Source organism: Equus przewalskii, chromosome 1, assembly GCF_037783145.1.
Source record: "Equus przewalskii isolate Varuska chromosome 1, EquPr2, whole genome shotgun sequence".
Lineage (NCBI taxonomy): Eukaryota > Metazoa > Chordata > Mammalia > Perissodactyla > Equidae > Equus > Equus przewalskii.
In genome coordinates, this window is record NC_091831.1 from 66,616,000 (window position 1) to 66,642,897 (window position 26,898).

The 26,898-nt window shown below is 48.4% G+C and overlaps 1 protein-coding gene across 2 annotated transcripts in view; it reads right to left on the bottom strand.

The window, feature by feature from the left end:
- Positions 1 to 26,224, bottom strand: part of ZCCHC24 (zinc finger CCHC-type containing 24) — a 67,884-nt gene extending 41,660 nt beyond the window's left edge. For both annotated transcript variants that reach the window (XM_008515734.2, XM_070613463.1), the window contains exons 1-2: positions 25,777 to 26,224; positions 13,686 to 13,886 (exon numbers count right to left, since the gene is read on the bottom strand). In XM_008515734.2, coding sequence (XP_008513956.1) covers positions 13,686 to 13,886; positions 25,777 to 26,022 — 447 coding nt within the window. In that variant the 5' untranslated portion in view covers positions 26,023 to 26,224. The remainder of the gene's footprint in view (positions 1 to 13,685; positions 13,887 to 25,776) is intronic.
- Positions 26,225 to 26,898: the final 674 nt, after the last annotated feature.

Consider the following 26,898-nt stretch of genomic DNA (forward strand, 5'->3'; position numbering starts at 1 on the left):
GAACTGGAGGCCTGACACACTGAGTGGGGACGGCAGCAGAGGCAGGTTTTTCAAGAAATGAATGGTAGACATTCTTGGCTCCTAAGCCTTCTTGGGCCAGGGCTGACATTGGCTGGAGATGGACCCTGGCCCAGGCCCAGCCTCACCCCACAGAGGGGCTACCCTTTGGTAACATTGGGCTTTGGTCTCTAGCACCTCCCGCCTCTGCTTCAGGAGCTCCCAGTCTTCCTGTAGTCCTCAAATCCCTTCACACTGCCCTGAGACCTGTGAGTAGACCCATCCAATTGTGAGCTAAGTTCTGGACACCTCCATCCTACCCTTAGGTTGGAAAAGAATCAATTCACAGATTCCCATCCCCTGGCTCCCGTGTCTCCCTACCCAGGCCACTGACAGGGAGGCTTGACCTGTACTCTACCTTCCTCGGAGCCCTGGGGCTCCAGGGGCAGCTTCAGGACCTAGGCAGGGCTGACATTGGGTTCTACACATTCCACCCCCTGGTAGACCAGTTAAGATTTTAGAAGCATTTAGACTATTTAAAAATCATTCCACAGAAGGAGAGGAGAGAAAGGGAGCAAAAAAATTATTTGAAGAAATAATGGCTGAAAACTTCCCAAATCTAATGAAAAACTTTAATTAACACATACAAGCAGCACAAATGACTCCAAGTAGGACAAACAGGAAGAGATCTAGAAATGGACACATCATACTAAAACTGCTGAAAGCCAAAACAAGGAAAAAATCTTGAAAGCAGGAAGAGAAAAATGACACATCATTTACACAGAAATTCCAATAACGTTAATAACTGACTTCTCATCAGAAATGATGGAGACCAGACGGGAGTGGGATAACATATTCAATGTGCTCAAAGGACAAAACAACTGTCGGCCAAGAATTCTATACCCAGCAAAGCTATCTTGAAAAAAATGAAAGTGAGGTAAAGACATCCCCAAATAAACAAAAACAGAGAATTCAATGCTAGCACACTAACCTTTGAAGAAATATTAACAGAAGTTCTTCAGGCTGAAGGCAAGTGACCCCCAGACAGTAATGCAAATACACAAAAAAGGAGCACTAGTTAGGTAACTACATAATTGTGAAAGACAGTATAAATGCATACTTATTTTCCTTTCTTCTCTTAGCTGATTTGAAAAGTAACTGTAGAAGGCAGACTGGGCTGTTCTCTAAGTCTCTCCCCACTAAGATACAACAAAAAGGACATTCATTAACCTGCAGAGGAGATCCACACAGCACAAGAGGATGTCTGAGAGATGCATGCAGCCAAATGTCTAAAGGTGGGAGGTCTGGATCTTTGAAGCAACAGAAGGATGTAAGCAGATCTTCTTCTCCTCAGTGACAGCAATCTAGGGCATGGGACCTAATGCAGCAGCCAGTAGGAGGAGATGGGGGAAAAGGTATGCCTCTACAGGAACACTTTTGCTCTCGGAGTTGCTTCCCAGCCTATGAGAACACTCCACACTGAGGTGGCTCAGACACCATGAGGGCACTCCCACCAAGCTGAGCAACCCAGGCAGGCCACCAGTGAGTGCAGAGCAGGATCACAAGGGACCACGAGCATGAAGGAAAGTGCCTCTCCCCACCACCGCCTGGCACACCGGGTTGGTGGAATAGCCAGGGCAGCACATCTGTGCCAAAGCAGTTACGCATGTGTGTGAAGCAGCAGTGGCCAGTGGGCAAGTGCAGATGGGCCCTCTCAGACACAGCTTACAAGGGATGGGCACAAATTCCATCAGATGCAGTGGTTTCAGAAAATACAGCTCCTGCCCCCACCCCCAGTGGTGGCAGGTGGAATCTGTGACCAAATACAACCAATATGCACCAGCAAATGTCTACTCCATCAAACAACATGAAGAAATATATTAATGCTCCAGAGCAGAAGGAAAATGATAAGTCTACAGAAACCAATCCAGAGGTCACAGAAATTTACAATCTAAATCACAGAGAATTAAAAATAGTTGTCATAAACTCAATGAGTTACACAAAAATTCAGAAAGACAATTCAATGAACTCAGGAATAAAATAACAAGCAGAGAAATTATTCATAAAAGAGACTGAAACTCTAAAAAAATAACCAAACAGGAATGCTGGAGATAAAGAACACAATGAATGAGATTAAAAAAAACACAGAATCCTTAAAAAACAGAGCTGACCTTATGGAGGACAGAATTAGTAATTTATAGGACAGACATATAGAAACGCTTCAGGTGGAGGAAGAGAGAGAACTAAGACTAAAAAGAAATGAGGAAATTCTCCAAGAAATATCCAACTCAATGAGGAAATGCAACATAAGGATAATAGGTATTCCAGGGAGAGGAAGGAGCAGAGAGCTTGTTCAAAGAAGTAATAGTTGAGAATGTCCCAAACTTGGGGATGGAGCTGGAATTACAAGTAAATAAGGACAAGAGAATTCCTAATTACATCAATGCAAAAAGACCTTCTCAAAGGCATATAATAGTAGAACTGGCAAAAGTAAACGACAAAGAAAAATTATTAAGGGCAGCAAGGCAGAACAAAATGACCTACAAAGGAACGCCTAACGAGCTTTGAGCGGATTTCTCAGCAGAAACCTTAGAGGATAGGAGAGAGTGTAATGATATATTCAAAGTACTGAAAGACAGGGGCTGGCCCAGTGGCACAGTGGTTAAGTTCATGTGCTCCACTTTGGTGGCCAAGGGTTCACAGGATCAGTTCCTGGGTAAGGACATAGCACCCCTCATCAAGCCATGTTGTGGCAGTGTCCCACATACAAAATAGAAGACGACAGGAACAGATGTTAGCTCAGGGCCAATCTTCCTCATACACACACAAAAAGAAAACAAAATACTGCAAGACAAAAACTTTCAGCCAAGAATACTCTATCTACAAAACCATCCTCCATATACAATGGGGAAATAAAAACTTTCCCAGATAAACAAGAGCTGAGGGAGTTCATAGCCACAAGACCCCCTCCCACACACAAGAAATGATCAAGAAGGCCTCATACCTGAAATGAAAAAGAAAAGGTTTACAAAACCTTGAGCAAGGAAAGAGACTGACAAAATCAGAAAACTGCAGCACTCTATCAGAACAGTTAGCAAACAATTATTACATTAAAGGTAAAGAGAAGGAAAGCATTAAAAATAACTATACTGGGGCTGGCCCCGTGGCCGAGTGGTTAAGTTCACGCGCTCTGCTGCAGGCGGCCCAGTGTTTCGTTGGTTCGAGTCCTGGGCGCGGACATGGCACTGCTCGTCAAGCCACGCTGAGGCGGCGTCCCACATGCCACAACTAGAAGGACCCACAACGAAGAATATACAACTATGTACCGGGGGCTTTGGGGAGAAAAAGGAAAAAATAAAAATCTATAAAAAAAAAAACTATAAGCACTTCAATTTAATCACAAACTCACAACACAAAATGGAATAAGTTGTGACAACCATAACTTAGAAGGGGAAGAGGAAAGGGACGGAAAGTGCTTAGGCTAAGGAGATGACATATTATCAGAAAACGGTCTATCTCATCTATGAGATCTTTTATCCAAACATCATGGTAACCACTAAACAAAAAGTCAGAGCAGAGACACAAATGATAAATAAAGAGTAAACTGAGAAAACCATCATAGAAAATCACCCAACTGAAAAGGCAGCCAGAAATACATGGCACAGGAAACAAGGGAAATATAGAACAACCAGAAAACAAAAGATAAAATGGCAGTATTAAGCCCTCATTATCAATAATCACTCTAAATGTAAATGGATTGAATTCTCCAATCAAAAGACACAGAGTGGCTGGATGGATTAAAAAACAAGACCCAACAATATGCTGCCTCCAGGAAACACATCTCAGCTCTAAGACAAACATAGGATCAGAGTGAAGGGATGCAAGACTATACTCCAAGCTAATGGCAAACAAAAGAAAGCAGGTTTTGCCATACTTGTATCAGACAAAGCAGACATCAAGATAAAAAGGCAAGAAGAGACAAAGAGGGGCAGTATATAATGATAAAAGGGGCATTTCAGCAACAGGATATAACATTTATGAATATATATGCACCTAACACAGGAACACCAAAGTACACAAAGCCATTATTAACACACCTAAAAGGAGCAATTAACAGCAACACAATAATAGTAGGGGACCTCAACACCCCACTTACATCAATGGATAGATCATCCAGATAGAATGTCAACAAGGAAATCGTAGAATTGAATGAAAAACTAGACCAGATGGACTTAATAGATATATATAGAACACTGCATCTGAAAACAGCAGAATACACATTCTTCTCAAGTGCGCATGGAACATTCTCAACCATAGACCATATGTTGGGAAACAAGGCATGCCTCAATAAATTTAAGAAGATTTAAATCATATCTACTATCTTTTCTGACCATAATGCTATGAAACTAGAAATCAACTACAAGAAAAAAGCTGGGAAAGTTACAAATATATGGAGACTAACCAACATGTTCCTGAACAACAAGTGGATCAATGAAGAAATCAAAGGGGCAATTAAAAAATATCTGGAGTCAAATGAAAATGAAAACACATCATACCAATTCTTATAGGATGCAGCAAAAGCGGTCCTAGAGGAAAATTCATAGCAATAAAGGACCACTTAAACAAACAAGAAGAATCTCAAATAAGCAATTTTTTTTTTAAAGATTGGCACCTGAGCTAACAACTGTTGCCAATCTTCTTCTTTTTTTGTCCCAACCTTTTCTCCCCAAATCCCCCCAGTACATAGTTGTATATTTTAGTTGTGGGTCCTTCTAGCTGTGGCATGTGGGATGCCACCTCAACGTGGCCTCATGAGTGGTGCCATGTCCGCGCCCAGGATCCAAACCAGCGAAACCCTGGGCTGCCAAAGCGGAGCGCGCGAACTTAACCACTCAGCCACGGGGCCAGCCCCTCAAATGAGCAATTTTAAACTACACCAAACAGAACTCGAAAAAGAAGAGCAAACAAAGCCCAAAGTTAGCAGAAGGAGGGAAATAATAAAAATGAGAGCAGAAATAAATGAGATAGAGACCAAAAAAACAGTAGAAAGGATCAACGAAATGAAGAGCTGCTTCTTTAAGAAGATAAACCAAATCGACAAACCCTTAGCCAAGTCACTAAGAAGAAAAGAGACAAGACTCAAATAAATACAATTAGAAATGACAGAGGAGAAATTACAATGGATACCACAGAAATACAAAGGGTTATAAGAGAATACTACAAAAACTATATGCCAACAAATTGAACAACTTAGAAGAAATGGATAAATTCAAAAACTCATACAACGTCCCAAAAGTTAATCAAGAAGAAACAGAGAATCTGAATAGAACAATCACAAGTAAAGAGTTTGAAAAGGTAATCAAAAACCTCCCAAAAAATAAAAGTCCAGGACAAGATGGCTTCTCTGGAGAATTTTACCAAGCATTCAAAAATATTTAATACTTATCCTTCTCAAATTATTCCAAAAAATTGAAGACAGAATGCTTCCTAACTCATTCTATGAGGTCACCACAACTCTGATCCCATAGCCAGACAAAGACAACACAAAGAAACTTACAGGCCAATATTGCTGATGAACATTGACGCAAAAATCCTCAGCAAAATATTGGCAAACTGAATACAGCAATACATTAAAAGAATCATGCACCATGATCAAGTGGGATTTACACCTGGGATGCAGAGATGGTTCAGCTTCCACAAACCAATCAATGTGATTCACCATATTAACAACATGAGGAATAAAAATCACATGGTCATCTCAATACATGCAGAGGAAGCATCTGACAAGATTCAACATCCATTTATAATAAAAACTCTCAGGATAATGGGTATAAAAGGAAAGTACCTCAACATAATAAAGGCCATATATGACAAACCCACAGCCAACATCATACTCAATGGTGAAAAATTGAAAGCCATCCCTCTGAGAACAGGAACAAGACAAGGTGCCAACTCTCACCACTCATATTCAATATACTACTGGAGGTTTTGGCCAGAGCAGTTAGGCAAGAAACAGAAATAAAAGGTATCCAAATTGGAAAGGAAGAAATGAAACTTGCTGTTTGTAGACGTCATGATCCTATATATAGAAAACCCTAAAGAATCCACCAGAAAACTATTAGAAATAATCAACAACTAAAGCAAAGTTGCAGCATACAAAATCAACTTACAGAAATCAGTTGCATTTCTATACACTAATAACAAACTAGCAGTAAGAGAAGTCAAGAATAGAATCCCAATTACAATCACAACAAAATGAATAAAATATCTGGGAATAAATTTAACCAAGGAGGTGAAGGACCTATACAATGAAAACTGTAAGACATTATTGAAAGAAACTGCAGATGACATAAAGAAATGGAAAGGTATTACATGCAGATGGATTGGAAGAATAAAAATAGTTAAAATGTCCATACTACCTAAAGCAACCTACAGATTCATGAAATCGCCATCAGAATCCCAATGACATTCTTCACGGAAATAGAACAAAGAATCCTCAAATTTATGTGGAACAACAAAAGACCCTGAATAGCGAAAGCAATCCTGAGAAAAAACAAAGCTGGAGGCATGACAATCCCTGACTTCAAAACATACTACAAAGCTATAGTAATCAAAAAAGCATGGTACTGGTACAGAAACAGACACACAGATCAATGGAATAAAATTGAAAGCTCAGAAATAAAACCACAAATATACAAACAGCTAACCTTCAACAAAGGAGCTAAGAACATACAACACAGAAAGGAAAGTCTCCTTAATAAATGGTGCTGGGAAAACTGGACAGCCACATGCAAAAGAATGAAAATATACCATTATCTTACACCATACACAAAAATTAACTCAAAGTGGATTACAGACTTTAAGGTAAGACCTGAAACCATAAAACTCCTAGAAGAAAATATAGGCAGTACATTCTTTGACATCAGTCTTAGCAGCATCTTTTCGAATGCCATGTCTACTCAGGCAAGGGAAACAAAAGAAAAATAAACAAATGGGAGTTCATCAGACTAAAGAGTCTCCATAAGGCAAAGGAACCAGGAACAAAATGAAAAGACAACCTACGAACTGGGAGAAAATATTTGCAAATCATCTATCTGACGGGGTTAATCTCCAAAATATATAAAGAACTCATACAACTCAACAACAAAAAACCAAACAACCCAGTCAAAAAATGGGCAGAGGATATGAACAGACATTTTTCCAAAGAAGATATAACTATGGCCAATGGGCACATGAAAAGATGTTCATCACTAACCATTAGGGAAATGTAAATCAAAACTACAGTGAGGTGTCACCTAGGAAATGACTCCAGGTGGTAACTTGAATCCACTGGAGCAAATGAAGAGAACTAGAGACGGAAAATAAGAACGCTAATATGACAAAACTATGGATATATATATATATAGTTATTCTTCTTTCTTCTTTCAGCTTCTCTAAAACACATAAAATTATATAAAGTAATAATATAACAAGTACTGTTGAATTGTAACACATATAAACATAACATGTATAACAATAATGGCACAGGGAAAGGAGACTAGAGCTATACAGGACTAACATTTCTTTATCTCATTGGAATTAAGTCAGTATAAACCTGAATCAGATTCTGATGAGATGTAATACAATACACCCTAGAGCAACCACTAAGGAAACAGCTAAGAAAAAATAGTGAAAAGATCATGAAATAAATTAAAAGGTTACATTAGAAAATTATTACTTAATGCAAAATAAAGAGCAGTAAAGGAGGAATGGGGGAACAAAAAAGACATTAGTGATTTAGAAAACAAAAAGTAAAACGGCAGACATAAATTAACTATATCACTAACAGCATATAGCAAAACAGCATTAATAATAGCATTATCAATAATGTGAAAAGATTAACCAAAAAGGTAAGGATTGTCAGATTAGACAAAACATAAACCAACATCCAACTATATGCTGTCTACAGGATACACGCTCTAGATTCAAAGATATACACAGATTGAAATTAAAAGGATGGAAAAAGATCTATCACGTAAATAGCAACCAGAAGAAAGACAAAATCGACTTTAAAACAAAAAAAATGTTACTCGAGATAAAGAGGGACATTTCATAATGATAAAAGGATCAATCCATCAGGAAGATACAACAGTTATAAACAGAGATATACTAATAACAGAGCATCGAAACACACGCAGCAAAAACTGACAGAATTGAAGAAACAAATAGAAAATTCAGCAACAATAGTTGGAAATTTCAATATCCTGCTTACAACAATGGACACAATACCCGGCATAACATCAACAAGGAGACAGAAGACATAAACAATACTCTAAAGCAACTAGACCTGACAGACGTCTGTAGCACACTGCCCCCAACAAGAGCAGAGCACATTCTTCTCAAGTGCATATGGAACATTCGCCAGGATAGCTCAAATGCTAGGCTATGAAACAAACCACAACAAATTTAGAAGCACTGAAATAATACAAGTATGTTCTCTGACCACAATGGAATAAAGCTAGAAATCATTAAAAAAAGGATAATTGGGAAATTCACAAGCGTGGATATTACACACTTCTAAATAACTAGTGGGTCTAAGAAGAAATCACAAGAGAATCAGAAAATACCAAAAACACAACATACCAAAACTTATGGGAGGTAGCTCAGAGGGAAATTTATAGCTGTAAAGATCTCCATTAAAAAAGGAAGAAAGGGCTGGCCCGGTGGTGCAACAGTTAAGTGTGCACATTTCACTTTGGTAGCCCAGGGTTCACCGGTTCAAATCCCGGGTGCAGACACGGCACCACTTGTCAAGCCATGCTGTGATAGGCGTCCCACATATAAAATAGAGGAAGATGGGCACGGATGTTAGCTCAGGGCCAGTCTTCCTCAGCAAAAAGAGGAGGATTGGCAGATGTTAGGTCAGGGCTAGTCTTCCCCCCCAACCCTCAAAAAAGGAAGAAAGATGTAAAATCAGTAACCTAAACTTCCACCTCAAGGAACTAGAAAAAGAAGAGTAAACTAAACCTAAAGTGAGCTGAAGGAAGAAAATAATAAAGATTAGAGTGAAGAATTGAAAGCAAGAACTCAAAAGAGATATCTGTACACTCATATTCATAGCAGCATTATTCACAATAACCAAAAGGTGGAAGCAATCCAGCTGTCCATTGATAGCTAAATGGATAAACAAAATGTGGTACACACACACACACACACAAAACACATAGGAACATTACTCAGCCTTAAAAAAGCAAGGAAATTTTGACAATGCTACAACATGAATGAACCTTGAGGCCATATGGTAAGTGAATAAGCCAGTTGCAAAAGAACAAATACTATAGGATTCCACTTAGATGATGTACATGGAGTAGTGAAATTCATACAGACAGAAAGAGAATGGTGGTTACCAGGGGCTGAAGGGAGGGAAGGAAAGAGGTACAGACTTTCAGTTTTGCAAGATAGAAAGAGTTCTGTGGATGGATGGTGGTAACAGTTGCATAAGAATGTGAATGGACTTAATGCCACTGAACTGTACACTTAAAAATGGTCAAGATTGGGGCGGGAGCTGGCCCAGTGGCTTAATGGTTAGGTTCGTGTGCTCTGCTTTGGTGGCCCAGGATTGGCAAGTTCGGACCTAGCACCACTCATCAAGCCATGCTGTGGCAGCATACCACATAAAATAGAGGCAGACTGGCACATATGGTAGGTCAGCAAAAATCTTCCTCACAAAAAAAAAAAAGGTCAAGATGATAAATTTTATGTTATAATCATTTTACTGCAATTTAAAAAAAGATTAGAGTGAAAAGTAATGAACTAGAGAATAGAAAAACAATAGAGGAAATTAACTAAACCACAAGTTGGTTCTTTGAAAAGTTCAACAAAAATGACAAAACTTCAGTTAGAGTGACCACAAAAAAAGAGAGAAGACTCAAATTTCAAGAATCAGAAATGAAAGAGGGGGACTTTATTACCAACATTACAGAAATAAAAACAGTTATGAGAATATTATGAGTCATATGCCTCTAAATTAGATAACTTAGATGAAATGGACAAATTACTAGAAAGGCACAAAGTACAGAAACTGACTCAAGGAGAAACAGAAATTTTAAATAGACCTATAAAAAGTAAAAAGATTGAATTAGTATTAAAAAAAATCTATCCTGGGGCTGGCCCAGTGGTGCAGTGGTTAAGTTCACACGCTCCGCTTTGGTGGCCCCAGTTCATGGGTTCAGATCACAGGCACGGACCTACACCACTCATCAGCCATGCTGTGGTGGCATCCCACATACAAAATAGAGGATGACTGGAACAGGTGTCAGCTCAGAGACAATCTTCCTCACCAAAAAAACAAAAACAAAAAAACCAAAAAACCTTCCCACAAGAGAAAGCCCAAGCTCAGATGGCTTCATGGGTGAATTCTACCAAACATTTAAAGAAGAATTAATATTAATTCTTCACAAACTCTTCCAGAAAATAGAACAGGATGGAACACTTCCCACACCATGCAAGTGATAAACACTACTACATGGATGAACCTTGATAACAGCATGCTAAGTGAATGAATACAGTGACAGAAGACCGCACCTTATATGAAATGCCCAAATAGGTAAATCTACAGAGACAAAAAGCAGATTAGCTGTTGTTCGGGAATAGGGGATCAAGGCGGGATAGCTACAGAGTATGAGGTTTATTTTTGAGGTGATGAAAATGTTCTATAACAGATCGTGGTGATGGTTGCACAGCTCTGTGAACATACCACAAATCATTGACTTGTACACTTTAAATGGGTAAATTATATGGCATGTGAATTATATCTCATTAAAGCTGTTACCAAAACAAGCATGCCACTTTTTCACATTATATATGCTGAACTCTTATCTAATATTTCATTTGAAATCAAGGTTTCTATGTTCACAAAAGCCTTGTCCACCTGTTCCTTCACTCTGGAAGACTTGTACTGAGCACTCGCTGTGTGCTATCTTGCACTGGCATGAGGATCAGACAGCGAGGGGTAGAGAGATGAATCTGGCCCAGCACCTGTGCCTAGAGCTTGTGGTCAGATGAGGAGTGGGGAGTATCTAATTAAATTCCAGCCACCAAAATATCTAGGACCTTGCCAGGTGGAGGCACTCAACATTGCGACCCAAGGGAGAAAAAAATAATGCTACAATGTTTCCTGAGTGCTTACTGTGTGCTGGGCACTGTGCTAAGCACTTCCCAAGCATACCTTTATTACAACAATCCTCTGTGTTAGCACTCTCATCAGCCTCCTTTTACAGATGATGAAAATGACATTTCCAGCCTCTGCTCTCCAGGGTGGAGAGAGATCCTTGGACCTGCAGGAGTCCTGGATAGAATCAGGTTTGAGATGGGGCTGGAAGAGGGCCTCTACCAACTCAAGGGAGAAACTGGGCCCCACAGGCCATGGCAGTCTCAGCTTGGAATGGTCTGGACGCTCAAGGAGGCAAAGAGCTCTTGAGGTCCCAAGACCAAGGTTCTCACACACTTTCTGTCCTCTCCTCAGCTGTTCACCTCTCCAAGACTCTGTTTCTTCAACTGTAAAATGGGGCTATAGATCCGACTTCTGCCATAGGGTAAAGAGCCCTGCATAAGAGAAGCAAGCATGCTGTGTAAACCACATAGAGGAAGAACCAGGGTTAGCTCTGGGCTGGAAAGCGGGAGGTGCTGAGGTCAGGGACTCTGCTCCCACACTTAGGAGCTCCGGCCCTGTCTGGAGAAAGGGCAGTGAGTGCACACACACTCACACACATACACACCTTCGCCTGCCTTCACCTCTGGCTCACCATCTGTGGCCTTCGGATAATACCTGGTCACACTGTGGGAGACACTGCCACGCTTCTCCCATCAACCTGCCAGCCCCACTCAAGCCCTCCATCTCCTGGAAGATTTCCCAGGCTGCCAGTCCAGCGCAAGCCCCAAGAGCCCATGTTGGTGTCTGAACGTCACCTGCTCGCCAGGGTTAAAATCCCAGCTCCTCCACCAACCAGCTAGATGGTCCTGTGCAAGTTCTTGACTCTCTCAATGCATCACATAACATGAGGCTAATAACAGCACTTAACACATGGAGTAGTTGTGAGCACTGAATGAAATAATGCTTGGAGATTCCTTAGCACAGTGCCTGTCACCTTCTCAAATGAGGCTAAGTCCTGCACTGCCCACCTCACAGGTTGGAGGTAGGAGATGATGCAGGGAAAAGTGTTTGAGGTGGTGTTGTGAATGACTGAGAGTTGACAGCCCCTACCCTGGGGGCTCAGCTGGGACGGCACAGGGGGTTGCCAACTGGGTAGGCCATGGGCACATCCTTGAGGACCAACCAGATCCTTAGCTGCCTGTCTGCCTCTCGTCCTATCCAGAGAACCCCTGGTGGGTAGAGGTCTCACCCTCTGCTGAGATATCCTCATGCCAAGAGCCCCTTGCTTACTGCATGTATTGAGGGGTGGGCAGGGCTCACTGGGGTATGGATCTAGAGGACAGCCACCAATGGGTCAGCTCCTACTATTATACAAGGTCCAGGGCAGGCCTCTCTTGTCCAGGAGTTGGGGGAGGCCGAGATCTCTGGTGTACACGAATCACTGGGGGTCTTACTCAAACACTCTTCTGGGTGGGCCTGAGACTCTGCATTTCTAACAAACTCCCAGGTGACACAGGCGACTGTGCCTGGCTGTACTTTAAGTAACAAGGACCTAAAGCATGGCATGGCCATTTCTGAGAATAGCAGTGAGTGACAAGCACATCTCAGGCTCCCGCAGGTCCTGGAGGGACCCAGCCCCACCCAACCACACCCTAGGCTTCCAAGATCTGGAGGGTAACACCACTTGGATTTTCTGAGTTTCCAGGATTCCGTTTCTATTACACATATAAAATAAAAGTAGTATCACATTACAAAAACATTGGAAAGTAGGAAAAAAATAATAGGAAAACAAAATCACTGATAACCTTATACCATATTTAAAACAACCGTTAACCTCTCTCCTCAGGATTCCAAAGCCTTGTCTGTCAGAGAGCCAGGGGTCATCATGAGTGGGATTTGCCTCAGGGACCCCGCCATGTCATGGAGAAGCACTGCGTGAGAGACGGGGGCTGCACCCAATACCTTCCATCTCCTGGTCCCCTTCCCACCAAAAGGAGAGGTGCCCAGCCCCTCAATGCTTGAGGCCTTCACCCAGACCTGAGCTGGGACCACAAAGTCAGGGCATGGCCCCCTCCCCCCTCACAGGCAGCAGGCTGAGGAGGAATCGCTGCTGCAGAGGAGGCAGAGACGGGGTCTGAGGGAGGGGCACACATCTGGATTCCTGGCCCAGAGCCTGCATTCCTTCTCTGTGAGTGTGAGGCAATGGGGTCTCAGGAGAGCTGTGAGGAGGCTGCTGGCCCCCACCTGCCCCACTATAACAGGACCCACCCTGGCAAGAAGACTGGTGAAGACTCAAAAGACCACAACCTAGTTTGGGGGTACCCCACCCAGATTGCTGACTAGCCAGTACAGGCCCAAGCTGGGCCTCTGGCCCATCCATGCCAGCCAGCCTTGCCTCAGAAATACCAGAGAGGACAAAAAGGTGGAGACCAGAGGGCCACAGGGCCACTTGCTCACAGAAGGGGCCCTGCGGGGGTGCTCCACCTACCCTACCCATAGCAGCCAGTCCACAGGTCAGTAGGGGGCCATGAACCCTGCCTGGGTGGAGCTACCTTACCTGGGGGCAGTCCTTGATGTAGTGTCCTTTGTTGAAGCACAGGTGGCACAGGTAGTTGGGCGGGGGCCGCTTGCTGGGTTTGCGGGTCTCCGAGGTGAGGGTCAGGTCTGAGAAGTGCTCAGTGAGGGAGCTGAGGCCATCAGCAATGTTGTTGAGGGAGCCATAGGGTGATGCACTCTTGTATATGCTGCTGCTCAGCGCCTGTGGGGACAAAGGTGGTAAGCACTCTGGAAGGCCTGGGCATGCACACTTGTATCCTCAGCCCTGGGGGAATTTCCACAGGCCCGTACAAACACACACATATACATGCATGTGAATCCCAACTGACCCTTCAGGTGCCCATGGGCTCTGAACTCCTAGAGCTACGTTTAAATTCTAAATCTAGTCGTGTGTCCATGGGCAAGCCAGTTAACCACTCTGGGCCTCACTGGCTCTGTCTGGAAAACGGGAATAATGATAACTACCTCTTAGGTTTCTACAAGGCTAACATAAAGCCACAAGTATAAAGCACTTTATCTCCTGCCTGGCACTTAGGAACCACTCATTAATTCTTTACACAGTGCCAGGAGACAAGAAGGTAGAGCAGAAAGAACCTGTTAGATTTGGAGCTCTGGCACATAGTGGTGGAGTGACTTAAGGCACGTCGCTTGTCTCTGAGCTAAACTCAATTTCCCCATTTTGTAAAGAAGAGGGACACCAGCTTGTAGCACTGTCTCCACTGTACAGATGAAAAGACTGAAGTTCAGTGCTTTGCCTGTTCTCCTGCAGCATGAGGCCTGTGTCCGGGGAGCCCTCAGCCCAGCCTAGGCCAGCTCTAGGGGAACCAGGGAGGAAGTGGCCCACCCCTCTCACCTCTCCCACCTCCAGTTGACAGGAACCAGATGTCTTGCCTGGCTTCAAAGCAGATGCAGCCCAGGCCCCCTCCTGGTGTATACAGCCTCTATTTATAGGAGTCACGGGCTCCAGGCAGCCAGGCACACTGGAATTTAGTGAAGGTGGGGCCTGCTGTGAGGCTGGCAGGGAACAGCCATGGGCCCCCTTTCCTGGGGCAAGGCCAAGGCTAGAAAGAGGCAGCTTCCCCAGGAGGGCCAATGACAAACTTGGGCATGGTGCTTGGACATCCCCTGGCCCCAGCTCAGGTGCTCAAGGACTCCAGGAGTGAACTATGGACCTTGGGGAGCCTTGGATCTAATGGAGAGACATGGCCTTGTTCTTGGGAGTCCCCAGGCTGATGGAGAAGCAGAGCTCCTGAGAGGAAGTTGCCTTGGCTCCCTTACAAAGATGGGGCAGACAGGGGTCCAGGGCAGGGACAGTCCTTTCAATGGCCCTCAGTGTGAGAAGGGGGAAGTCAGCTAAGAGCTGGCCCCAGGGAATCAGGCAGCCCGTCCCCCCAACCAGGACAAATCCCACCTCGCACACATGTATACCTCAGCCTCCCTAATCATTCCATTTCTGGGGGTCTGGCATCCCCTCCTAGAGGACACAGCCCTCACCATCTAGGTGCCACTACTCTTCTTGGCTTCCTGGACACCCTGCTACATGATCCTGGGCCAGCCCTTTCTCTCTCTGGGCCTCTCTTCCTTCTTGTGTAGGTTTGGACTAGAGCCTGGGATCTGAAGGAAAGACACAGACACCAATATCCAGGGCAGCCCAGGCTCAACACATAGTTTGCCTACAGGGACTGGGCACGGAACTCGAAGGCTCCTAATGACCAGCTCTGCTCTACCACTGCCAGTGCTACCATGAAAGCCAGGACCAGTGAAAGACACCACACAAACCTGCATTCAGTCTGAGGGTGACTCCAGCTCTCAGGGGGCCCAAGATGGAGTGGTCCATCCTGAGAGGCAGAGGGTCCCCATGCCTGGAGGGGTGTGAGCTAATACTGGACAGCCTTAAGGAGTGTGCAGAGTTCCAATGGAAATGGGATTAGATGATAATAGTAATGTACACCGAGCACTTACTACATCCCAGGCCCTGAGAACTTTACACACACTAACAGAGCTGATGCTCACCACAACCCTATGAGTTGTTGTCCTCATTTCACAGATTAGATGAGTACGTCCAAACTTGTATTGAATGACGTGGGAAACTTTTAACCAATACAGTTTTCTGGGCCCCACCTCAGACCTACCAAAGCAGCCCCCTATGACTGAGGGCCCAGAATCTGCAGTTTTTATTGTGGTAAAATATACATAAAACCTACCATTTTAACGATTTTTAAGCGTACAGTTCAGAGGCATTAAAAACATTCACATTGTTGTGCAACTGTCACCACCATCCACCTCCAGAACTTTTTCATCGTTCCAAACTGAAACTCTGTCCCCATTAAACACTAACTCCCCATTCTTCCCTACCCCTAGCCTGGATCTGCATATTTTTAGAGCTCCCCCAGGGAGTTCAGGTACAATCAGCCTAGCCGTACCTGGCCTTGGGAGCACTTGGACTTTCCAAGCATCAAGGTCTCTCCCTAGCTTGACTCTAGGCCTCTTCCCACCCAGCTGGCCTGAGGGAGGGCAGCATCGCCTCAGCTTCCCAGAGAAAAGTTCATCCAAACAAGAAACTTGAAGCTCCAAGTGGCATGACTCACTCTCATGGCTGGGAAATGCAATTTCACAAATAACAACCCTCTTATTTTTTTCCCTTTTCTTTCTTTTCTTTTCTGGATAAGATTGAAGCAAGTCCACAGGAATCAGGACTGTTTTGGCAGCAAATCATCAAGAGGAAGGGGAAGTCTGGTGGGTGCCAGCAAGTGCGCTAATTACAACCTCTCCCCCATGTTGTGGCCACGCTCCCCTGCCCACGGGTGGGTCTGTGGGTATCCCTGAGCAGCCAGAGGCCTCGGAGCAGGCTGCCCTATCCCTGGCAGCTCGCCACCCCTCCCCACTGCCTCACAAGGGTCACAGCTTTGCCCCTGTTGCACAGGCAGCTCCTGGTCAGAGAAGTGAGCCCAGAGCTCCCCTCCTCACCGCCACTCCCACCTCCAGTGGACTGTGGCCTGTCCCTCATGGTTCCAGCCCCAATTCAAGATGACAGCACCTTAGAGCTGAAAGGAGAGTGGTCAATTGAGTCATCCTCATTGTCATATTACAGATGGAGAAACTGAGGCCCAGAGAGGCCCAGGGGCATAGACCAGGGCACACAGCCAGGCCTAACAGCCAGGAGTCCTGCTTGCCGGCTGGTGAAAGGGTGGGTGGGGAAGCAAGCTGTTTCCTCTCTGAAGCTCTGAGGAGCTGGAGCCATGGAGGTGAAAGGCGAGTCAGCCTCTCGGCTGTTTCCACAGCCGGTGGGGACTGGACAGAACAGAGACCAGGACACACAGAGCTCCTTCCCCTCCGGCTGCAGAGCTGGGGCCTGGCCTCTCGGGTTTCCCATGTGTAAAACATAAAATGGCACAGGGAAGGAGGGGGCAGACTTGATGATCCCTGCAGTCCTACTTTCTTAAGGTCCAGACACCCAGGTACTGAAAGACACCCCAGTGCCTGGCACACACAGGGCACTAAGCAACATGGCACCATCAGTCCCAAGTGCCCTGCCATCTGGAGCTGGAGGGCAAGGCCGAGTGCAAGCTTCCCTTTATGTGTCAGCCCCTAACTCTGCAACAGCCAAGCTGCTCCTCTCAGCGTCCCGTGGAAGAACTGCTTTTCTCCTCCGGTTCTGCACTTGCTGTCCACCCCCGGGTGACCTCTGTGTCCAGAAACCTCCTCCAGGACCTGGCTCCCGGTCTGGTTCTAAATCTGGTGGGGTGGCCTTGAACCTACCCCTTCCTCTTACTCGGGCCTTGGGCTCGAAGGGAGAGTGCGAAAAGCACAGATGCAGGTGTTCTTGAGGCCCCGCTGGCATCATGGGAGATCCTGCACCCCCTGGCCATAGTGCTGTCCCTCAGAGATGCAGGCTGGGGTGGGGACCACCCCGTGACTCCCCTGCCCTTGCCTGAAGGAGCTCTGAAGTCTCTCTCTAATTTCTTTGCACAGGCTGCCTCACCTCTCCATAAGGCTGGACATCCCCACAGGCAAAGATTCTGCAGCCCTCCATCACCCCAGAGCCCAGACTGTTTCTGCTGCTTCTTATGCCCCTGACTGTCCCGGGGGCAGGCAATCACAGGCAGGGAAGGGCCCGGGAGCCCCACTTGACAGATCAGGTAGCGGATGCCCTAACACCTTGAAGGATTTAGGCTGGGGTCTCTGAGTTCCTAAGTTGGAGGGGACGCTCACTCCAGAGTAAGCTGCTCTGGGCACTGGTTGGGGCAGCCCCACTAGTGCGGTGGGTGGAAGCCTCTGGGCACCTAGGCCCACATCACCAGCCTGGGGAAAGAGACCACCTCTCCTTCTGTCCTGGGCCAGTGACCCCAGCAGCCAGCAGGAAGTGCGGATCCTTACACCACACCTGGGGGACAGAGTGTCAGACTCATGCCCATTGCTGGGACTTCTCCAAAATTCTGACTTGGCTACTGGGGAAAGTTAGACGAGAAGACATTCACATATATTCTGATCCCACTTGTGTCATATACTTGCCTGGATCCTTCCCCTTTCTTAGTTCTCTTATACCTGGCGAGAACACAATTTGGATGGGCTTTATTAGCCCTATTTTATAGAACTGAAACTGAAGCTCAGAGAGGCTGAGTAACTTGCCCAAGGTAACACAGCCAGCGGGTGGCTAAGAGGAGACAGACATCCAGATCTGCTGGTCTGTTATATTTCAGCCCCCACACGGCTTCCAAGGCTTGGCTTCCTCTACAGGAAGGGGAGCCAGAGGAAAACGCCAGATGTGGACCACTCTCCTTGGCTCAGAGGCCCTGTGACATAATATTGCCAAGCCCCTTGGCCCCGGCAAGATGAGGCACGAGCTTCTCTGGGCTGCATGAGGGATCTGGACCTGGGGGTTGGTGGTTCTGCTGAGGGATTTGGGGTACGGAGGCAGAGATTTCCAGGGCTGACTCAACCTGCCAAGCAGTGCTCCGCCTCATCCCCTACAGGACTGTGAGAGGGCACAGCGGGAGGGGGGCAGGCAGGAGTTAGGGCAGTGGGCAGAAGATTCCAAGGGCAGCCTAGAAGGAGAAGAGACTGGTGTAGAGGAGAGAGGCAGGGACAGCAGGCAGACATGGGAGCAGCACCTGCAGGGAAGGACATGGCAATGGATGAGGCAATGAGAAGGGCAGCAACCAAGGAGGCCTGGGTGGAGCAAACGCTGAGTCCTGCTCCCCTAGGCCTGAGAGGGACCTGGAGGAGGAACTCTCTGATCCTAGTCCCCAACTCTGTGGGGGTTCTTTCATCAGCTGAACAACTGCTTTCTTATCCCAAACAGCCACCCCTATACCTCCCCTGACACACACACACAGACATGCGTGCACACACACATGCACACACATACACCCCCACAAGCCTCTCTTTGGGACAAGAAACCATTCATCTCACAAATGACTCAACCCCTTCTCCAGAGGATCTACACTTCTTCTACCCCTAGGATCCATCTGGGGCTCCAGCTCCTGGAGTCAAACACGCACACACCCTATGCATACAAGCAGAGGCAGATGTGGGCTGGGATCAGGGAGAGAGGAGACAACCAGTTGTCAAGGCAAAGAGTTGGCCAAAGGGAAAGTGAAGCTACACTTGGACTGAGCGTTTCCCCAGCCGCGGTCAGAGCCTGGCTCTACTCCTATTTCCAAGGTCCAAAGCTGACCTGTAGGTCAGGAAGGTGGCAGGGCTGGCACCTTCACCCAGGACCCCCAAGGGCACCATTGCCTCCTGGAGGCCCATCCACCTAGCACATGCAAAACACAATTCCCTGTACACAGCCAGTGCTCAAGGAAAGATTCCAATTTAAATAAGTCATCCATGGTCTTTTTGGTAGGGGAGTCGGGAGAGAGAAACGGGGAACGTAGCAGGGGATGGAGGAGCACAGTGGCAGCAGGATACAGCAGAGAAGACTCCCCCTCCCCACTCAGTTCCTCCTGCTCTCGCCTAGCTCACCACTCACCTGCTGGGTGTTCGTGTTTCACAGCCATTGCCCTCTACCCAGCTACAACATAAGCACTGGGGACCAGGCTGCTTCTAGAACGTATTTGTTGAATGAAAGCAGAAATCATGAAATCAGAATCTGAGGACTAGAAGGGACTCTAATATCTAGCCAGTCTGGGGTACCACTGAGGCTTGCAGCTTCTATAGGAGGGGGGCCTTGATTCGGGATCTGCTGTCCACATGAGGGTGCCATGATCCCCTTGAAATCATGTGCAAACATGTGTCTGTGTGTGCATGTACACTGTGTTCTGTGCACTGCACTGAGAACAGGAATTCTGGATGTCTTCAGTTCTCAAAGAGATCCATAACCAAAGAAGGTAAAGAACCATTAGCACACCTAAGCTTCTGCTGGGACACCTCTAGGGACAAGGTTTCACTATCTCCCAAGTCACCTCTTTGCAATTAATCAAACAATCCATAAACATCCCTTCTGTGAGATAAAACAAGAGGCTAAGAAACTAAAGAGAGCATTCACACAGTCACAAGTTTGGGGAAGGAAGAGAGGAGGACAGGGCTCAATTCAAGTCATCCATCCACCCGGCTACCCAGTAAATTTTAACTGAGCACCCAGTATGTCCCAGGTAGTGACTAAGCATCGGATGCTAGGACTGCAAAGTGGAAAGACAGGATTCCTAATCCCAGAGTGCTGATAACAACACTATCGAGACAGACAGTTACAGTGCATTCTTCACAGCAAGACCATTGGTGAGACATGGTTTACCAGAAGCGTGTACAACTCATCTGTCATGTACAGAAGCTGGAGGCACATGGAAGCTGGAGGGAGGTGTGCCCCCCACAGCAGCCAGGTAAAGCCTCTCAGAGGCGGGGCATCCACTTTCGTCACAAAGAAGTTGGGATCCGTCAGCTGTACAAGGGGAGGGAACAGCATTTTAGGTAGAAGCAATAGCGAGTGCAAAAGCTTCAAGGAGTGGGACTGCTTGGTGTTTTCAGAAACCTCAAGAAGATCAGTACAGCCAGAGGAAGACAGAATAAACACACACACAGGAGAGATCAAATATCCTGAGACCTTGGCTGGAGCCCTGGCTCTGCCACTGATTCCCTAACTGTTTCATCCTTCTCTTGAAGAGCCTTAGTTTCCCCCATGTGGACAATGGGGATGGTGTACACAGGCTATATGAGACAAAAGTATTCAGAAGTGCTCAGTGTCCATCTCCTTTGTATCTCCCAAGCCAGGCCACCCGTGGACTCAGAACCCACGGAACCCTGCGCTGCATTTCTGGGAAGCAGCTGGAGCAGGGGTATAGGAGGAAACCAACACCTACCTCTCCTCAAAAGGTTTGGGATCAGACATAAAACATCAGAGGCATTGAGGCTTGACAGAGTGCCCCTGGTTACTGCTGCCCTGCAGTGGGGCCCAGAGAATGATCCAGGTGACAGCCAACCTGGAGACCAGCAGGACGAGCCACAGACAATTGTGCTTGGACTACAGAGAGTTCTAGATCTAGCTCTGCTACTGACATGCTGGGTGACTTGTCAGGCCTCTGTTTTCTCTTCTGTAAAATGGGAGCTATGAAGAAAGAGACGCCAAGAATATAGCACCACCCCAGAGAAGGGACTGCTACTCAAGGGCCATCTTCTCTGCAGGGCCCTCCCCTTGGTGCTGACAGCACCAGGCTCTCTGCCTCTGCTAATTATTAATTACTAATGCTGCCTGCTCTCCTCCCTCCCACCTGACTCACAAGGTCCATGAGGTGTGGCCTCCTCTATGAGCTCAGGCCTGCCCAGTTAACTTAGTTTGACGGAGGGAAGGTCAGGCCACCTCAGCCAACAGGCCCTTGAACGACAGTCGTCCTTGCCCGAGTCAGAGCTCAGCTTTCCAGGGGTGGCTAAGGGAGCTGGGCATGCTCCCAAGCTCCTGGCTAGGCTGGAATGGCCATTCCTACTAGGACCTGGAGCTGGCCCCACCACCCCACACAGACCACAAAGGCTGCTGGGAACAAACTTCAGCTCCTGAAGCCTACTCTCAGCCCCAGTGAGACAAACTTCCATCCTCATGAACAGAGATGTGGCTTTGTTCTACACATCTGCACTAGCTGGGCAGCTGCTTGGCTCCTCGACACCTGTGGTGGGCACATCAAAACCTGCAAAAGACTGTCCAGACCTGGGGACCTTTAAAGCAGGACCCTACCATCAAGTGCTCTGTCTGTGCTAAGGACTGAAGCCCCATCTGTTAAGCCTTGGGATACCTTTGCTGCTGTTCATAAATCTCCAATAGGCAGACCAGAGTGGCAAAGAGGAGGGGTCTTCAGTGCTGCAGAAGATGGTACTAGGACCTGGGAGGGCACCTGGGTTAACAGCTCCAGGACGAGCCTCCTCAGGGTTGTAACTATCCAACAACAAGGAGAGGTGTGCCCTAACAGAGCATTCCCTAGGCCTGGGGACATTTAGAAGAACACTGGCAGATGTTCTGTACCAAGACTGTACTCTGCTCAAATAGGTATGGAAAATGTTGGGCTGAAGAAAGGTTAACAGGTTTTGTACTGAAGGACTTCTCAGAGCCTTTACTGTGCTAGTGGGCATTGTGCATCTCCGAGGGAAGGGCAGTATACTACGCGTTCCAAATGTGTTTGACCCCAAAGCCTCCTCCCCAACCCCCACAAAGCATCACTTGACTGTAGGGCCAAATCTTCATGCCACATCTGTCCCTGGTGGAAGAGGGAAAGAAAATGGCTGCCCTAAGCATCTGACCTGGAGCAGGACAGCCACATCTCCCCCTGAGGGGGTACAGGGACTACCCAGGAGGGGCTCTGGGCATCCCAGTGAGGGGCCCAAAAGATAACACTCCAGAAGGTGGTAACTCTATTTTTCTGGAGGGGGAGTTCTACAGCCCCCACTCTGCTGTGAATTTAAATTCTAAACAAAACTTGGCAGAGAAGACCCACATGCTGCCCAACCCCCACTCCCTCTAGAACCTTCCCTGGTACCTGGAGAGAGAGGAGGGGCTTAGCCAAGAGCCTGAGGATTCTCTCTCCAAAGACATATATCGTTGCCACAGACCAGGGGTTGAAACAGGGATTCAGAGAGTCGTCTCTGGACACAGAGGCCTTCTAAAAAACTGCACAAAGTGCCTGAGGCTGCTTTGGCCTGGCCTCCTTACCACAGACTGAGGAGCCCTGACGAGCATCCAGGTCACCTCCTGGTGCTTCCTCCTGCAACCTGCACACAAACTCTGCCATCTCTGTCTCTGCTCTCAGGGCCACTGTTCCACTCAGAACCCTTGGCTTATCTTCAGCTTCCAGAGCTGAGGTTCCAGGGGCACAATGGGCTTCTGTGCCCCCATGTCCTCATCCTGCCCCCCGCCCCCACCCAAATCCCAGCTGCATTCACAGTGTTTCGCTATTGTGGTGGGTACAGCCTGGGGGTGGTGCAGGAGGGGGTGGGCTCTTGGCACAGGGACTGGCACAGACAGGCGGTGGTCAGTGGTCAGCATGCAAGTCACATCCACAGGCAGTGCCACTGGGCCTGCCAGGCCTTGCACAGAATGGCGAATCTCCTGGGCCCCTAGGTCCCTTCATAGAGTCCCCTCCAGCCCATACAGACTTGTTTCTTCTCCAACCACTCCTTGGTGGTGTTCAGGTGGGGGGTATTTTTTCTTGCCTTCTCAACCAGTTGCTATTTTGGAGCCATATTAGATCACCAGCTAAGTCCTGGATGCAGGAAAGGCCCGTCCCCAGGAGCACAACTGGGGCTCCAAGAGGGTTTAGGAGGCAAAGTCGGTGGGAAGGGAGAGTGAGTGATCCTGAAGCCAAGAGAGCCTTTCAGAAGTCAACAGGCACAGCCCTCCAGCCCATCCAAGGAAGCCACTGGCCTGTGAGCATAGGTGAAGCCCCTCCTACCTCCTTCAACCTAGCCTCAAGGCACACCCTCTCTTGTTTGTACAGCTCTCAAATCCCATACACAACACCCTGGGGGATAGCAGAGACTACGTTTAACAGATGGGTAAACTGAGGCCCAGACAGAAACAGGGTGTTCCCCCAAAATCAGGTCATGAAAGGCTTTTTCCACCATTGCTCTAGAAAACCTTTACCAACTCCTTCTACACTGGCCTCAGCAAAGGAATGTGCCTCTTCATGGGGAAACTGAGGTAAGCAGATAAGCAGCAGTGAAATGACAGGAGGCAGGTCTCACTGAGACCCAGCTGGGAGACTGGATGCCAGAAATTTCCAAGAGGAGACAAAACATCCAACTCCCACAGGGGACTCTTGATGGCCAAAAAATCCCAGGCCCTCTCAGCAGAGACCCACATTTCAGGGAACAAGGCCACCTCAGGTGGCAACAGAGGAAGGCTAGTAGAGGCTGATTAGCGACATCCCCCCACACTTGACTTGTGGGTCATGGTCACCTTCCTCCCTTAGGGCTCCCACAAGACCCCCATGACATCACCCACCATTCATACTGTATCGTCTTCTCTGTCTTCTAATCTGGGGCCGGCCCCAATTAGCCTGTAACTGAATCCCCAGGGGCCCACATGGAGCTCAACAAATATTTGGTAAGAGAACAAACAACCGAAAAGACCCAGATACTAAAGAAACATCCCACAAACTGTCCTCCAAAGTCACTGGTCACTGAAGCCAGTTCCCTGAAGGAGCAAACTCTCTTACAAGAAACAAAGACTCCCAGCCAAGAACAATTCCTCATGCAGAGAGAGTGCTTTACAGTTTACAAAGAGCTTCGGCATACAAATGTTTTTGCCTGGCACCAAAAGGTGCCTCTCCAGACTCATCTCCTTCAACTATATCCAGCCAGCCCAACACAGGTCAACCAGCCCTTCTCAGCTCGCCTGGTGTTGGCCCACCTCTAGGCCTTAGGCCAGTGTTTTACATGTCCATGTCTCTTCTGGCCGCTAATGGAAGAGGCGAACACATTAGTGGGCCAGAAAGGGTGACCCTCTATCTCTGCCTCTCATCCCCAGCACACTGGAGCATACACAGACCTTCTCCCTCAAACCATTCAGGACTCTCACTCTCCTAAAACTTATTGGTCTGCCCAGGTCTAGAAGGAAAGTGACTCTCACGCATGTCCTCTCCCCCATCCCTTCCCTCTGTACTTTTGCAGAGAGCGCTGCCAGCAGGGGAGTGAGAGAAGGCCACAGAAGGGTGTCTGAAATTCCCCAATGAGACAGGACTAAGTGGGAGTGGAGGAGGAGGAGTCCAGCTGAGGGGAGAGAGAAGTGGTATCCAGGAAGGCTCTGGAGACCCTTCAAAAGGGGCTGGGAGGTCCTGGCAATCTGTGTATTTATCTAGCTGGGAAAGATGCACTGCCCCTTCGACTCTGTAACAGAATCCACCCAACAGGCAGACTTCACAACGCAGCCCGCCCAGGTTTCTGGAGAAGGCACTGGGCAGCTGGAACCTCTCCCCCTATCTAGGCCCCCTCCCAAGCTCAAGAGGATTTCCCTTTCATTTCCTTCCAGGCTGGGAGGGCGGGGGACAGCGCAGTCTGTGGGGTCAAGCCCTCCAAAACCACTTCCTATGTGGCTGAGGAGAGCAAGCAGCTGGAGGATGTATCTGGGGGTCCCTGGGTGAGAACAGCAGGAAAAGCCCTCTAGGCGAGTCACTGCTCCCCAGGGTGCCCTTCGGATTAGGAACCACTGAATTCCGACGAGGAAAGATTTTAGGCCCCTCCAGAGGAGCTCACAGCAGAATCCGCACTCTAGTTCCCAGCCAGCGGTGGCCAAGAGGGGGATGGGGCTGGGCGTGGAAAGGACACTTGGAAGGGGCTCCCCGCCCTGGCCGCGCCTCTGCCGTCTGGAGAGAATCCGCAGCCCCTAGCCCAGCCGGGGCCCACCCAGTCCCCTTGGAGCAGGGCAACCAGGCTGGAAAAGGGGGCGAGAGGGCCCCGCCTGCGCCTGAGCTGCTCCAAGCCGGGCTCAGCCAGGAGGTAACACACTCCCGGTGGCCCAGGGACTTCGGGTAGCGAGTTTGGCAGAGCTGAGCGAAGCCAAGCCAAGCAGGGCCGGGCAATACAGAGACGGGCCGGGCCAGGCCAGAAGAGCGGGGCCGACAGAAAAGGCCCGGCGCGGTCGACATAGGGCGGGAGCGCGCGGGGGCACCCACCTCTCCGCGTTGCAGCTGGAAGAAGCTGTTGAGATAGCTGGAGTGCAGGGGCGAGCCCAGCTGTTCCGGGCGGCCCTTGCCGAAGGCCAGCTCTGGGGGCGCGGCGCCGGCGGGCGGCTCGGGCCGGAAGGCATCGAATGCGCTCGCCTGGTGCGTGTCCTGCAGCGACAGGTAGACCCAGTTGAGTAACTGGGCCGGCTGGTACACCGAGGCAGCGCTCGTGTCGATGGCCGACAGCAGGCTCATTTTGCGGAGGCGGTGCCGGCCCCTCCCCGGCCGCCCGCTCGCGGCCCCCCACCCCAGGCGGAGGGGCGGGCACCGGGGAGCCTGAGCCCACTGCCCGCCGCCCAAGCCCCGACGCGATCGCCCCGCGCCCTGCGCTCTGCAGACTGCCCTCAGCCTCCGCCACCGCCACCGCCACCGCCACCGCCACCGCCACCGCCTCCCCGCGACTGCCGCCGCAACGCGCGCGGGCGGAGGAAGGAGGCAGCGAAAGTTGGGCAGGAAACTTTTGGGCCCGCCCCCTCCGCGCAGCCCCGCCCCGCCCCGCCCCGGGATCCGCTATCTGCCTCAGAGCTGACCCCTTCGGCGGCCGCTCCAGGGGTGGCGAGGCCCCGCCCCCTCTGGCACCGTCCTCGCCCTCCATTGGCCGTCTCTATGAATATGGAGTGGCGGGGGCGGGGTAAGCGGGGAAACGGGGCTCGCCTACAGGTGCAGTTCGGCGCTGGCCCGCCCGTGGGCGGGCCCTCCCAAGCCCCACCCAGGCCCCCGCCCGCCAAGCCCAGCTCCCGCAGCCGGCTGGAGCTCGGCACAGGCCCCACCAAATCAGTCTGGTCTCGCTCGGCTCTCGGCTGTCTTCTGTCTCTCGTGCTTCCGAAATCGTCTCCAGTTATTTCATTTTTCTCCTTTCTTCCTTTCCTATTTTCCTTCCTTTCTCATAGTCTCCCCTCTCTCTTAAACGAATATCTCCTGTGTCCCCCCTCTATGTCCGTCTCGTCGACTTTCCCTGGGGATCAGTCTGTCTCTGACTCTCTCTTTTCTCTTTTCGTCTAGTCTGATGTGTCTCTCTGTCTCTCCCCCTCCCTTCCCAGAGCCAGACACACAGACACCCACACACACACT